The following is a 16701-nucleotide window of genomic DNA, read 5'->3' as shown; positions in this document are numbered from 1 at the left end:
TGACTTTCATTATTCTGCTGAACACAGAAGATGATATTTTGAAGAAAGTCGGTAACTTGATGACGGCAACTTGTAAATTGATGGACCCTATTGACTTCCACAGTATGGAAAAAAAATATGGAAGTCAGTGGGGTCCATCAACTCTTTGGTATACCCATATTCTTCCAAATATCTTCTTTTGTTTTCAGAAGAATGAATTCAAAAACAGCTTTCGAACAACTTGAGATTGAGTAAATTATGACAGAATTTTCATTTTTGGGTGAGATTCTTCACAATATTTTGCAACTGAAAGAAACAACAAATGTTTTTTAACAAATGAAATTATACATAAAGTAATATAATTAAATATCCTGCAATTTTATGATGATTTTGGATAATTTAGTATTTTTTGATGATTGTCTTTGCAGTTCAATAGGCTATTCATACAAAGACATGTTTTACACATACACAAGAGTGCTTTATTTAAATATTCTGATATTATATTTAAATATAGGATACATTTGACAAAAGGGGTTAGTTGCTCCCATACAACAAAGCTAAACTAAAGTTGTGCCATTGGGTCAAGTTGTGTCTCACATTCTGAAAAAAAAGTCAAATGAGGTAGAATTGTGCATTTATTTTTAATTAAATCACATTTGCATCACATTTGTTGTAGTTAAATGTATTTGTTGCAACAGGTAGCATTGGGCCTTAATATGCAAATATGTAGGTATTTAATGAGATAAATAATGCGTCACACTTAAAGGGATAGTTCACCCAAAAATGAAAAATTTGGCATCATTTAACGTTACTCACCCTGAGGGCGAGTAAATGATGACAAAATTTTAATTTTGGGTGAACTACCCGAGAAGGGTAAGAAAACCCTTCACGAAAACCTGCTCATTTCTTCAGATGTTTTGTTTTGGTTGCGCTAAATATCTGGATGCGTGGCCACCGTGGACTGCGCCTCACTCTAACAACTTTTCGTGGTATTTTCCTCCCAGTCAAGGAGAGTTTCTATAGAGACGCCTCATGTTGCTGGTGTGACGGCTCCTGCTCCGGTGGAAAGCAACCAATGAGAGGCAGGAGTGCGGTGTCTGGTTACTCCCTCTCTCCCGCGAGCAGGAGGGCTCACAGACGCTAGAGAGAGATCTGAACCTCTCGGGCTGGAAGGGTGACTCGGCTTCCCAGAGGAACCAAAGACGCGTTGCCTGTTTTCAGCCGCGTAAAAGATCCTCTGTTTACTCGCAGTCTGCAACATTTTACGCATTATCCTTTAAGGACAATCCAAGGAGTGCTGGTTACTTTTTTTTTTTTTAAACGGAGATCATGGACCTTACGTTCGAAGTAGCTCTTATGAAGTAAAACCTGTTGCCAGTTCGACTAGGGCTGGTTTTCCATTTCAGGTTTGCTGGTGGATGTGATGCTGGACTCTTGTTTGCGCACTGGCTGGTAGTTGGAGTGAAGTTTGAAGTTGTAGGCCACTTATTTGCGAGGTAAGTTTTTGTTTTTACATCAATACTTTGTTGAGTTTGATGCTACTGCTTGCAAAGTTTACTAGCTTTTATATTGGTCTATAAACCCCGCAAGTAGCTTTGCACACCATGAGGCACCAGGCTTTGGATTAGGAAAGGTTTATGTCTGTATTCGAGCATAAATGCGACTTTTATTCGAACTTTATTCGAATTTCATTATCACAGTCTACAGCAAGTTCCAAGAAGGCGTTGTGTATGTAAAAATATGAGCTCTGCAAATAGGCTACAAACTGTGCCCAATGTTGCAGTGTTGGATGGTGGAGCGAGTTGGAAGTAACCGCAGGTGTTTTCCTGATGGTCATTGGTCTACCATTGGTCCACTTGAGGGTCTCTTTGGATAATTTTGTGCCTTTAACATGTAGTTTCAGTCAGCAATATTGAAATGAAAGACTTTTTATCTTTGTTTGGTATTATTATTGTAGGCATGTCATTTTTTGGCTCGTTTTTTGTAGCCTGGCCTCCAATCACAACTCTGCAAGTCTAATATCACGGATATAGTCATTGATGCCTAATATGACCTGGTTAAATGGGGAATTGTATAAAAGTTAGATTTTTTTTTTTTTTTTTTGAATGTGATACTACTACAGAAGATTCAGATTAACAATAAAGTGCCATGGTATTTCTGGCTAGAACAACATACTAATTTGACGACCATTGTACATGAATATATCTTTCATACATTAATGAAAGAGAGTTTTAATATTGAAATGTCCATGCCTAGTAAAGTAAATTCTAGACTAGTTTAGTGGTGCTCTCAATAAGTAATTCCATGGATTATTACTTGACCTAAAAATCTGCATATCTAAAATAATTTGTATAAAATCCTGTTATCATGAATGACCTGAAAGTAATGTAAAAAGTGCGGGAAAGCTGCATTTAGTACAATAGTGTTATCATCCCAGAAAATTACCATACTATAGTACCTCCACAGTACATTTTGCAAAAGTTAGAAGGTTGTACTCTGCTTTTTATATCCTGATGACCATCATCATGAGTTTGAGGAACCTTTCATCCTCATGCACTTCAGCTCTCTAAAGCTGTCATTTGAGAGCTGAAACTTGTCATTTTTAGTCTGTTTATATCCCATGATGCCACCCCTGAACTAATGGCAGGCGGAACTGTCTCTTTCCAGTATAAACATGAGGAGTTCTTATGAAATTATGCTGTGTGGTTTGCAGTTCACAGAATTATCAGTGAAAGAGATGGTTCTTGCACAGAGGAATGTTCCTGACACTGAGGGTGTCTGATTCATCCAGCCATAGTTATAGGGGCCAATACAAGTTCTTGTTTTCTTTTGTGCGGTGGTCCCAAGGTTTGTTTTATCCTCTGCGCTGAAACTCAATGGATCTTTTGTTTCATGTCTCTATTGCAGTACAGTCCGGGCGCTGCTTACATCTGGGTTGTGCGAATCTGGCTCGGTAATCTTGTCTAGCCAAACGTCTCAAAGTTCATTTGTGCTGGACAGGAGATGGTTTAGACTTAAAGTCACCATGACATCAAAATTAACAGTTCTTTTTTTTATAATATGGAATATTGCATTCTTTATTAAAAATGATGTCATTGCACAATTATTATTTTTTTTAATTCATATACACTCGTAACTTCATTAATTGAAATAACTTCCCCTCCTTCTTGCTCATCTCTTCTCTTTCCTTGTTTACGGGCTTGAGTGCTGGACAACCTGTCACTCACATGAGTTCACAGCAATAGCAAATCACAACCATCTTGTGATCTTAAGTCTCGCCCTTCATTTTTTTTTCTTTTTTCGAGAAGCCGTTTCACCTGGATATGGTAGAGTCTTCCACAATAGGGAATACTATTGCAACAACTTTGTTCGTTTTTATGCCGATTTTAAGGGTGCGGTATGTAATATTGACAGGTAGTGGTTGAAATAGGCACTGAAGTCCAAATTCAAAATATTGGAGAGAGTTGTTTGCCCCGCCCCCTCCTCGTCAGTCACGAAGCTCATGTGGGTTGCCAGATTGAGAACAGGAACAAGCGCAATTGACAATGGAAGGTGTTGAGTTGATTTATTGGTATTTTAATATGCCTCTGGTTTAAGATGGATGCTGATGCTTTTTAGATCAGGTAGAATCTGTGATCTCTGACCCCGTTTGTTTGCTGGCTTCCATGGCTGCAATACGCTGTGTTTTCCGCCAACTGGCTACCCGGAGGGTCGAAATACTATTGGGTAAATTGGCAGTGGCCGGGATTACACGTACCAAAACAGACATTCAACACGAAACACACATTTCAAAGTAGAATAACTGGCTGTAGAATTGTTTTTCATAGAAACAAGAATGTCAACTTGGCGTGTTTCTTAAATAACTGCAAACATATTATGGTATTTTTATGCTTTACTACAGTCCAAAAAATTACATACAGCATCTTTAAAGCCCGTTCACACCAAGGATTATAACGAAAAAGATAAAGTTTTAAGAATAGTTCTAAATTTTAAAAGAAAAGCAGATTCCACACGACAACTATAACGATAATGCGACAGAGAAACAATTTTCCAGATGATGAACGATTAAAACATTTACAGCCAATCAGAACCTACAAAGAGCTTGAGCATTTAAAGCGGCAGACGACAAAACAGCATCACTCGCTTATAATAATCAGAATGTTGTCATCTGTTGGTGTCGACCCCAATTTATCGTTATAGTTATCTTTATAGTTATACTTCTTGGTGTGAACATAAAGACATCCACACTATAACGCTAACAACACTGAGGAACGATATCATTAAAATCAGTAAATGATGAACGATAAAAACATTGACAGCCAGTCAGAATCCACCGAACTTTAAAGAGCTCGAGCAGTAAAAGTGGTAGTCAATGTAACTACAGTGCACACATATAATAGCATATCATAACCACACCGAGTAACAATGTAATTGGAATCACTTCAAAAACTAATTTTCCAAAATGATGAATGCTAAAAAACATTCACAGCCAATCAGAATCCCCTCGAGTCAATGAAGCCAATGAGTAAAGAGCTCGAGGATTTAAAGTGGCAGACAACATACCTGCAGTTTGTGTATAATAAATAGAACGTCATAATGCGTCGGTGTGGATGCTAATAAATAGTTATAATTATCTTTACAGTTATCATTCTTGATGTGAACTGGCCTTTAGCAAACCAGCTCGTGCAAAAGCATATTTGAACTTTGGCTGTTCAGTCCATCAGTTTTATCCCATCATTTTGAGTACTTGGACTAAAATTTGATGGATGTGAAAGTAGGCCGACAGTGAAAGAGGTTTACCTTCGTCCAGTGCATGAGTTCACCTCTGACTTTCTGAATCCAGCTGCTGTGTATTTCTGTTTGCTATGAGCCTTTCGGATGGATTATGGTGCTTATTATATGATGTAACAGCCATGTGGATGGTGCATTTGGCAGGTGGGTAAGAAAGGGCGCGAGCACTGGTTTGCTTGCTTGTTACGTTTGTGTAAATGTTTACTCTGTTTCCTAACATTCGGGTGAACGGGAAGCTTCAGTAGGCGACTTTGATAAAGTGGCACAACAGTCTTGGTTGGCCTCTGATTTTACAAAAAGAATAACATAAGCATTGTATCCACACGTTTTTCCGCTCGTGCTCTAAGGAGATCTTTCTCGCTGGATTGAGAAATGTGTTGAACGGAAGTCTCAGTTTTGATGGCTTCCTGGATCAAGCCGCACCCTCTCACCTTTGATGCTAATTCTGCTCTTTCAGCGTGTTATTTTGTTCTTGTCTGTCTCCACTGAGGAAATTCCATCTCTGCTGAACCGCAACTCAGTGCGCTTTTACACGCCAGACGCTCACAGCTCAGGTTTTTAGTTCGGCCATATTCAGTCATCTGTGTGAGGTGTTTTTCTTTAAAATGTGCATTTGCACTCTCTTTTGCACTCTTTGTGCTTATTTTGAGTAAATGTTTAGGTTTTGGAGTTAGCGCTGATGTGGATTTGAAATAAAATGGCTTTTTGGGCATGGAAATAAAGCTCTTAGGCCTGGTTTCACAGACAGGGCTTAGATTAAGTATTAGTCTTTAGTTCAATTAGGACATTTAAGTAGCTTTTATAAACATGCCATAGAAAAAAACATTACTGGTGTTCATCTTGAGACAAAACAATGGCATATTTTAAGATATTAAAATATAGATATATTTTAGTCTGGGACTAGACTTAAGCCTTGTCTGTGAAACCGGGGGTAAATGTTTTATGTTATGATACACTCCTGTTCAAAAGTTTAGGGTCAATACGATTTTCATATAGCAAATTGATCAAAAGTGAGATTAAAGATTTCTGTTTTAAATAAATGCTGTTCTTTTGAATTTTCTATCCATCAAAGAATCCTGAGATATTAAGTAGCACAACTGTTTTCAACTTGATAATAATAAGAAGAAATGTTTCTCGAGCAGCAAATCAGCATGAATGATTTCTGAAGGATCACGTGACGCTGAAGACTGGAGTAATGATGCTGAAATTTCAACTTTGCATCACATGAATATATTTAATTTTTAAATATATAAAAATAGAAAACATTTATTTTAAATTGTAATAATATTTCACAAAATTACAGTTTTTACTGTATTTTCGATCAAATATATGCAGCCTTGTTAGAGACTTACCTGGCCCCATAATTTTGAACGGGAGTGTCATTGCTAGTGTTTGATATGATGAGTAACTCATTTTACTTTTGTGTTAACACAGGGTGTTCTTGTGTTCTTGCATTGGTTCATTTTCTTTTCAGTGCAGTAAACGAGACATGCAGAGTAAGCTTTAAAATAAAAATGGCCATTCTGTTTTGGGTTTTTTTCTTTTTCCCTGGATGATTCACATATTTTGGGGTTTTCCAGGATGGAAACTTACTGAGAGCTGGTATATTTTATGTTCTACCAGTATATCCAAGTCAAACCGGGCTGTTGCCCCGGGCACAGTGTGTATCCCTTTGGCCCAGGCTCAACACGTGGCGAATATTAGTGTGTTTGACCCTGAGAAGCAGCTACAAGTGGGCAGTTTTATTCTGGAGGCCTCTGGTTTTCTCCAGAGCTCTGCTTTAGAGGCTTGATTGATCACACCATTGGGAGAAGGAAAAAAGAAAAGAAACCTCTCACTGATCTGGGATCAGAGCCACCCTGTGTGAATTACAAGCATTACCATTACAAAATGGATCACAAAACTGACATTGGATCTAGCAAACATTGAATATAGAAATGGTTTTGGCATTAAAGTACATTGGGAGTTGAGGAAATAAGGGCTGCACAATATATCGTTTCAGCATCGACATTGAGATGTGCTCATCCACATAGTCACATTGCAGGATGCGTGATGTCAAGTAGGCCTAAGTAGGGATCGTAGTTGATCCGTAGGGACCAGGCCCCACTGTTCAGATTGCATGCGTTTTTAAGTCTAGTCACTTTTAACACTCAAGTGAGTTTAAAACATTCAAGCGCAAGAAGACGTGAAAGAATATTAATTTTGGAACTTGCACACTATTTCATAAACAACGCAACACAACAAATACAGTTCTGAATTATTTCAAAATGGCAGTCTCAGCGAGTATCCTCGTAAACAACTGAGAAAGAAAACTGATCCTGTATCTGCATATTGAATTCGTCATTTGGCAGTTGGCACTATTTGCATTATAAGTCACAGTACATTTTAGATGATGACTTGTATTCTGGAAAATAAGGTACATTTTTATCTTTCACTTCTTTCATTTATTATTAACAATCTTTTAAAAACCTTTTTACTTCATAAATTAAACATTTTGAGTCTAATTGGCTGCATAGACTATGTTGTCCAGCCCTGGTAGAGCTTGTGGAGGAAAGAAGAAGAGTAAAGGAGGAGTTGATTGGCATAGTTCTGTTCCCCAACCTTGTTTTTCACTAGAAATGGGAGAAATGGAAAGAAATGATAGGCTTCCTCCTGAGCAGTGAACAATCATGATGAACTTGCACAAGCAAAGTGGTGGAATAGGAAAAGAGATGAAGATCAGGGGCGGGGTTAATCTTTCATCCAAGTAGTGACTCATCCAGGGTAAAAGGGAGTTCTTCTGCCTCTACCATGTAAAAGTGTGTTTTGTTTTATGCTGCAGAAAATATGCACTGATTCATCATGGTGCAGTAATCTGGTCCTTCCAGTCGCCTGTGTTACTTCCCCATAAACTGCAGACAGAAGCCTACTGTTCTGAGCTGACTTTAGCGAAGCGTGTTGTCAGGGATTATTGTGCACTAGTCATTGTGTGTATATATATATATATATATATTTATACACACATACACACACACACATACACACACACACACACACACACATATATATATATATATATATATATGCACTTTTTTATTTTGTCCCATGCCAGTTTGCACACCAACAACAAAATGAACATTCTAGCCTATATATTAATTAGATTTGGATTACATTACTCTCCTAATTGCTAATTGTGTGATTTATGTGGTTAGTTGCTTCTTATTATTCATTTTTGACATTGTTTTTGTCCATGACCTTATCAGAACAGACTTGCGACCAATTTTTAGGTCATGGCCCACCAGTTGAGAACTACTATTTTGAAGCTGAAATATTTTTGTGTCTATGACCTTATCAGAACAGACTTGCGACCAATTTTTAGATCATGGCCCACCAATTGAGAACCTCTATTTTGAAGCTGAAATGAGAAGAACCTAATTTGAGGAAGGATAGTTGCTTCCTGTTTTATGTCATACAAGCTTTTTAGGACTCAATGACCTGTATTTGGAAAATCTATGAGGTATTCCTGGCTCTCAAGTTTTCCTTATTTTTAACAGAGATTGAGTGAGAGAGAGAGAGGTAAGGGGATCCAGCAAAGGATTGTGGGAGTTTGGAGTGTTTTTTGCTTTCTTCGGTCAAAAGCATCTCCAAGAAAGATTTTCGGCTCAGCTTACTGGCATCAGGCTGTTTTTAGAATTACAGATGATTTAACCGGGTCCAACCACAGATTAATGTTATGAGAAAATTAAACATCCTCTCTGTTGGGCTTTGGTGTTCTGTTGGAAACTGTTAACCCATGCTTAAAAAAAAAAAGATTGCTTCTAGAGTTTTATTCTTGAATCTGCATACTGCCAAGTTCTGCAACTAAATGGAAAATACTGAAATGATGACTCCTGTCTCGGGCATTTATGGGAAAAACAGAGTGCTTGTATCATCTGGAAGATGACTTAAAACAAGCGCTGTTCGCCTATCTCATTAACCCTGTCTCTACACTGAATAAAATTAGTGTTGGATTCATTTTCATTCAGAAATTTCTAGTAAATTTCACAAATGATTATAAAGAAATGGCAAGTACCATTGAATTAAACATGGAATTTTTAAGGCCATTTTTAAGTAGAAAGTCTCAAATTGTATTTTTAACTTCAAAAAAGTTTTTTTTACACAGTCCAGGAAAAGTTTCTTTTGGGTAAAGGGGTTTCACCCGCATGAGGATCGTGATGAGATATCACGTTTCAAAGATGAATGCCTTTAAAATCCTCATTACTGTGATCAGGAAAACCCTGACCACGCTCATTGTTTGTGTTTCCCCAGCTTGCTCGGCACTGGGGGAATAATCTTGGCCTGAATCTACTATCCATTGCAGCTCTTCTTTCAGTACAGACTAGTTTTGGGGCTTAGTTTCATGTCTCAACTCATTGCCGCTGTCTAGAGAAAATCTTGAATCTCCATAATTTAAAAGATCCTACTTGACCATTATGGAAAATAAGCTGCAAAACTGGCTCATTAAGAAATTCACAGCATTAAGCAACTTGGTATATAACTGCCCACATTTACATAGCAAATCACAACCAGTGTTCAGTAAAATGGTGGGATACTTAACTGAAAATAAACCTATAAAAACATTTTTATTAATTGAAATTAAATAAATGTTAACTGAAATGAAATAAAATATACAAAAATAAACGTAACTTTAACACCATGAAATCAAAATGGCCAATTCTTATTTTTGAGTAATATTGCAGCCTTTGTTATTTATTTGTCAGTGCACATCATTATTATTATTATTTTTTAATTCATGTGCCCTCTTAATCTTTAATCAAAATAAATTCCCCTCCTCCTTGCAGCAACATCTCTTCTCTCATGATGTGTTTACTGGTGTGAGGGCGGGGCAACTTGTCACTCACATTAGATTGACCAATAGCAAACCAAAACTATCCAATCAATTCCCCATGAACAAAATGCAGTCCCACCCTACATTTGTTCTTGTTTGAGAAGCCGATTCAATCAGATGTACGTCACAATAGTCACAAAGGAAATACTATCACAACTTCCGTTTCATGCTGACTTTAAACTTGTTTTGTTTCAGCCAGTTGCCAATAAGTTTCTCATTTTCATTTAGTTTAACCTTATATAAAAAATAACTAAAAGTAAAACTGAAATAAAATGTATAAAAACTAAATTACTAAAACTTTTAACTAAAATTAAATGGAAAATGTAAAAATAAAAACATACCAAATATTAATAAAAACGTTAAAAACAGTAGAAAAAAAAATGTAAAAATTTTATTCTTTTTATGTTATGTTTGTACTTTTGACTTTTTTTTCTGCAAGAAACCTTGATCAAAATTAATAATGGTTAAATCGCATTTAAAATATGGCCTTTTAAAATAGGCATTTTATAAAGCTTAATATTACAGAAGTAGTTTGAAGCTGTGTTGTTTTTAGTTGTGTAAAATACACTTTAAAAACAGGCTTTTCTTCCTCCTCTTGAAACATTTTCCCCAGACGTGCAAGATTTCTCCCTGAAGTGATTACATACCGCATAACCCAAATTCCCCTGCAGTCCTAAGCATTTCAGTGCTGCTTGATGTCTTTTAACATTTTTAGAAATAACTGCCACCATGCATAATGACTGGGAAAAGAAACTTTTCTGAAATTTACATAATGAAATAAACACTCGGGTGTGAGAGCTCACATTGGGTGGAAGGTGTAACGGATGCTACAGTATGTTCAGAATGGATCTCATACTGCATCATGGTGTATATATGTGACCCTGGATCACAAAACCAGTCATAAGTCGCACGGGTATATTTGTGGCAATAGACAATACATTGTACGGGTCAAAATTATAAATATTTATTTTATGGCAAAAATCATTAGGATATTATGTAAAGATCATGTTCCATGAAGATATCTTGTAAATTTCCTACCGTAAATGAATGAGTGAATGCAGCACAATCGCGAACAGAAATGGACAACTTTGAAGGTGATTTTCTTAATGTTTTTTTTTTTTTTTTTAAACCCTCAGATTCCAGATTTTCATAGTTGTATCTCGGCCAAATATGGTCATATCCTAACAAACCATACATCAATGGAAAGCTTATTTATTCATTTATTCTCAATTTCAGAAAATTTACCCATGTGACTGGTTTTGTGGTCCAGGGTCACATATTGTATCTGCATGCAGTATGTAACATACTGTTCACACATGACTAAGTTGCACATGTAATTCGGCAGAATCAGCACCCACAATAAGTATTTGCATAGTGTTTTTCTTAATGTTAACGCATACATATTAAGTGCCTGCATCATCTTCCTTATTGACTAGTTCTAGCTACTTGAAAATTCATAATTCATAATTTTGTCAGACTGAGCTGTAGCCTATTTAATCTCCATCTGTGTGTCTAGTACATGTACTATATACGTTGAGTCATTCTGTTTTTAAAGTATTTTAATGTTAAAAAATCTGCTACATTCACTTTTGTTGTAAGTGCCTCACTGTAGATCAGTCTTTTGCTATTTAAAGAAAATGAGGGACTAGTGGAAGTAAATTTTTGTGGTAATCCACATTATGTGTGTACTAAATCTGGAATATGTCTTTAAAGGGAAGTCAAATGCATTGTATTGTGAAATACTGTATTCCTTGTAGTAAGTCATGCGAGTATTCAGTGCAAGCTGAAAATTTGCATACTGTGCAAACTACTCAATACTGCTTTAAAAAAATAATTTGGTAGTTTACCATTCCAGATATTCACATTTTTATGCATTTGGCTGACACTTTTATCCAACGTGATTTTATCAGTTCATGCATTCCCTTGGAATTGAACCGGCTATGACCTTGGTGTTGCTCTACTGGAATGAATATCTGCCATATTTTTTTACACTGGTTCTCTCCTGTTCTCCTGTGGCTAAACGTACCGGTGGGAATGACCCAGTGTTCCACTGCACCCTGAGAGACGGGGGAAAACATTCCACTCGTTGGCTGTGTTGGAATAACAAAAGCCGAGGAAAACAATCTGCATACGACAGCCCCCCTCACTAAAGGCTAATGAGGCGTGCGGGAGGGGTTCGGATCATACTTTCCTCTCCTCATATCCCTCTTTCAGAGAGTTTCACATCCCCAATGGCATTCCTGCATAAATATGCGGCAATCTGTAGAGCTTTCTTTCTCTTATGTGGAATGAGCCGCTCTCGTTGGGGCCTTAAGTATCTTAGATGGAAGGTGATTGCCATGTCTTTTAGTGCATTCTTCATGGGTGTTTGGTCTCAGAAAATGAGATTTAGAGCTTTTTAAAAAGTTAATATAGCCACCGTTGATAAACATTCATTTACACACACTCACACCTCCACCCTTAAACCTGTTTTTATATTTTATCCAAATTGTAATGAAAGATTACAGATTTTTTTTTTTAACTTTCAGATAACATGAATTGATAAATTGGCCTTATTGAGCCTGATTTATTGCTTGTTTGTGATTGTATTTAATGTAATGTAACTACCTTTATCACTTAATATAATTTTTATCACTTTATCACTTTATATAATATGAAAATGAAAAATTCCCCAAAAGTTGATCTCCAAACATGACAGAAGTCACATGTGCTCTGATGTTTCATGCATGCACGCGTTGCCTAAAAAAAGTCTGACTCCACAGTTCAATTGAAATGTGACATATAACCATTTAGGTAGCCCCGCATAATGCCCGCTCAAAAGTAATCCCTTAAACCCTGAGCTTCCTCTGTCTCTCTTGCCTCACAGCATGCTGGGATTTCCAGGGGTTTATGGCTCTTTGTAACTACAGCTGTGGTTAACATAATGACGAACAATTTCACTGCAAGTGTTACTGACCCCACCCTGACAATTAGACCTGACAGGACACACGCAGGTTTGCTTGTTTTGGTGTGACATTATGGCGATTGATGGACTGTTATGTGGATCAGCTGTGCAGTTTCAGGAGCGTTCTCTCTTTCAGGATCACAGATTATAATAATCATGAATGTTTTACGTCTTCTTCCACCCACCCCTGTATTCCATGGCCATGTGGGCAGGGCAAATAATAGATATATTCATAGCCTACTTTTAATGTTCCATTCAAATCCTTATGGATAAAATCAAGCTTTGCTCTACATTATTTCCAGATGAATATTGTTACACTCGGAAATATGGTGCATTTTAATGTGCAGCTGTTTCTTTAAGCCAGCGTGAAATCAAAATGACCCCCATTTATTAAATACATATTTTGTGTCTTAGTAAGGCATTTAAAAAAAAGGCTGCACTTTATTTCGCAGTACGTGTGCTAAGTGTACTTAATGTAATGTACATACCTAAGAAAGTACTGGGTCATATAAGGTAACTACATGGGTTAAGGTTAGGTTTAGGGGTAAGTTCAGGGTTAGTACCTAGTTATTACCCATAATTACCATAATAAGTACATAGTATATACTTGGGGAACAGGACTATAAAATAAAGTGCTACCAAAAATGTTATTGTGCCTGACTTATCAGTTCATGTTATACCAAAGAAAAAAATGTATCTTCCTAATCTTTTCTTACTCGCTCCTCTAAATTACTTTATGTGTGTTGGCAGACATCACTTGGTTAACAATAGCCAAACTGCTATTTACTGTAGAATTTGTTTTAGGCTACTGTACTTGTATGTGATGCAGCCTTTCTACAGTTTTGCCAAGTTAGCGATAATAGCAAATACCTTAAAATCCTCACAAATGTGCAGACTGCAGAGAGCACTTGTAAATGTCCTGGATGTACAATGTTAATAGTGATTGTATGAATAACATTGATGTGTTCTGTGGTCCCGTAGGCAGCATGCATGTGTCTCTGGCAGAGGCGCTGCAGGTGAGAGGAGGACCGCTGCAGGAGGAGGAGGTCTGGGCCGTCCTGAACCAGAGCGCGGAGAGCCTGCATGAACTCCTCCGCAGAGGTAAACCACACTGATAACTCCCACATCTCCCGAGGGTACCCAGCCATGTTGGCTCTGATCTCGAGGCCTTGGGATGGCCGAGACAATCAGAGACCTTGGATTGCAGTCTGGTATCTTTGGAGCACATAAGAACACTTGTTGATAAAACATGTCCAAAGTATTCAGCAATCTGCTCAAAATACGCAGGGTTTTTGCAAGTGAAACCAGCTATCTGGCTTCCTTTGGTTAAAGTGCAAGCCATAACGTTGCATAAATGCGGTGTAAACGCCAGTCATCCAAAACTGAAGGAATCGGTTCCAAAACCTAGCGAGCTGCCTACATAGGCAACATTAAGTCATCATGGTCATGCTCCTTATGTGAAGGTAGTTCCAAAAGGTAGATTCTTTTCATTTGGCCAAATTTTGCAGGTTTGCATGTATTCTTCACAAAGAATGAAATCCCACAATGCACTGCAAGAAGATCTGTAAAAAGGAATGTATCCAAGGTGGCTGACAAATTGAAAGTTTTGAAATGGTGATTCTAAATATACTAAAGAAAGAACTCTCCCTATTGAAAGCAATTGTGAGTCAAGTCAGAGTGCGGCATGAATTTTGCAGGTTTGAGTTTGATGTGTTTGTAAGGAAACCATCATCTTTGACCTCTTCAGAACCCGGTAGCTTCTGTTGCCAAGTAACATGCAGAGAATGCTGTTTTATTTAGAAAAATCTGACCTTGTGTGTTCCAAACCAGTGCAGTGCCATTCAGAGTGTTTTTATTAATAGTTTGTGGAATGATAGATTTACATTCCATTTCATAAATTATTGCAATAATACGCTCAGGGAACGTCTTGCTGTCTCTGCTTTTTAGATCCTTTTTTGCCCCTCTAATTATTATCACTCTCTTTTTGTCTGAATCTTTCCTTGTTCACCTGGTTTCTCTGGTTTGGTCAGCATGTTGCAATTTCAGCTTTCTTTAACCTGAAACTTTGTAGCTATTCTTTCCTCTTGTCATGATTGCAAACATTCTTGTTTGTTAAATGTATGAGATGTCCCGGTTTAACATTTCGGAAGGAATCCATTATCTATTCAGTGGTGGAATTTCATGCGCTAACCTTGTGTTTGTGTGTAAATTACCACACCATGGTAGTAAAAATTTCCACCAAAAAAAACATAGGTTGTACTGGTGAAAATCGAAAAATTAGAATATCGTGCAAAAGTTATAATTTTGATGATTGTGTTCAGCCTGTCGGGGTTGTTATTCGCTATAACAACCGTCTCACTATACATTATCCCTTACATATATACTAAATATATTAGTTTCACCTTTTAATTTGAATTACTGAAATACATGAACTTTTGCACGATATTCTAATTTTTCGAGTTTCACCTGTATATGATTTAATATATAACTATATTTATATTATGTATGATATAACTATATTTATATTACATACTATTATGTAGCTAAAAATCATAATGCAGTCTGTAAAAGCAAGCATTATAGCACTCAGAACACTTTAGAAACTTCATAGAAATGTGTTAAAACACCTTAGCAACCACATAGCAATTCGCTAAAAACAATCTAAACACTTTAAGCAACTTTTTTTTCTTAGAAAATGTTAAAATCTAGATATTTGTAGTCCAATATCTTGTTGTAATTGTTAAAATCTGTCATTCTTTTGGATGATTTTTGCTATAAAATTAGAATAGCTTTTTTGTAGCAATAACCACAGTAACTTTATTTTGGTGGAAACTATGGTTATCATTAGGGGTGGCGATATGACCTATCTGAAAAACTTCAAGCACTAGAAGTAATAAATACTACATAAATTGTATATAATCAAATGTATAAAAAACACCTGCATAGTCTTCTCTGTGTAAATTAAATATACATTTACTCTTATAAAAGTTACAAAAGTGGTTCAGTCTAGAGCAGTGAGATATTTTTGTTGTTTGATTAATAACGAAAGCAGGTAAATTTGGATGCTGTCACTTTAAAGGGGTGGTTGAGTATGATTTCACTTTTCTAACTTTAGTTAGTGTGTAATGTTGCTGTTTGAGCATAAACAACATCTGCAAAGATACAACGCTCAAAGTTCAAAGCAAAGTGCTTTTAAAGAAAAGGACTACAACAAACGGCTGGTTGGGACTACACAACATTCCTCCAGGGTTAGTGACATCACTAACCCTAAAATTTACATAAACCCCGCCCCCGGGAACATGCAGTCCATGTTGAGAAGAGGAAAAGTTGTTGTATAAGAGTAGGGATGGGGCCGATCCGATCCAGTATCGGTATCGGGACCGATACCAGCGTAATTCACGTATCGGATTTTCCCGATCCAACCTGCGGAGATATCCGATATCCATGAGTCATGTCTGCACTCGTTTTAACGTCTGCTGAAATGACTCCAAAAGTGATTCCCGCCGGCTAGTCTGCCAGCTGGCTGCAAACTGTGGAATGGATTTCCTGAACGGAGGCGCGGCTCAATGAGACACAGAGTTATGAGACACGCTCCCGCTCAGGAAATCCATTCCGCAGTTTGCGACTAGACAACAACGTCTGCTGTGCCTGTGTATATATACTTCACACTGACTGGAAACACCGCAGAGCAAGACAGCAAAATGAAATGTTTGCAAAGCTGTAATTCAGAGTCTTTTGAAGCTCCCTCGCGTCGTACAAACACAACGAACGCAATCAAACATTTAAAAAAGCATCACGTTGCTGTGCGTTCACACCAAATGCGAATAGCGCGTCAAATTCGAGTCTACCACGTCTATTTTGAATCCATTCGCGCGTCCAGAGAAAAATTGACGTGCGTAAAAAGCAAAAGTTTGAAGCGAAATTGACGCGCGTCTGAAGCAAAATCCGCTTGTTTGTTTGCACGATGCTGATGTTGATCGAGCATTTACTGCATCGGAGCGAGGATCACCCTTCAGATAGTGTGTGTACGTGTAAAATGTTTAACGTTACACTTGCACTTTTCTTATATTTCAAGACGCAAGTAACGTTATTTGACATTTTGGGAATGTAATAAATATTG

The 16701-nt window shown here is 37.2% G+C and overlaps 1 protein-coding gene across 6 annotated transcripts in view; it reads left to right on the top strand.

Annotated features, from left to right (window-relative positions):
• Positions 1–1115: 1115 nt before the first annotated feature.
• The window catches only part of ptpn13 (protein tyrosine phosphatase non-receptor type 13), a 78202-nt gene continuing 62616 nt past the window's right edge, over positions 1116–16701 (top strand). For all 6 annotated transcript variants that reach the window (XM_079847242.1, XM_079847240.1, XM_079847243.1 and 3 more), the window contains exons 1-2: positions 1116–1475; positions 13563–13682. In XM_079847242.1, the coding sequence (XP_079703368.1) occupies positions 13568–13682 (115 nt within the window). In that variant the 5' untranslated portion in view covers positions 1116–1475; positions 13563–13567. The remainder of the gene's footprint in view (positions 1476–13562; positions 13683–16701) is intronic.

The sequence above is a fragment of the Squalius cephalus genome (assembly GCF_949319135.1).
Source record: "Squalius cephalus genome assembly, chromosome: 17".
Lineage (NCBI taxonomy): Eukaryota > Metazoa > Chordata > Actinopteri > Cypriniformes > Leuciscidae > Squalius > Squalius cephalus.
This window is presented reverse-complemented; position numbering and strand designations above follow the sequence as displayed.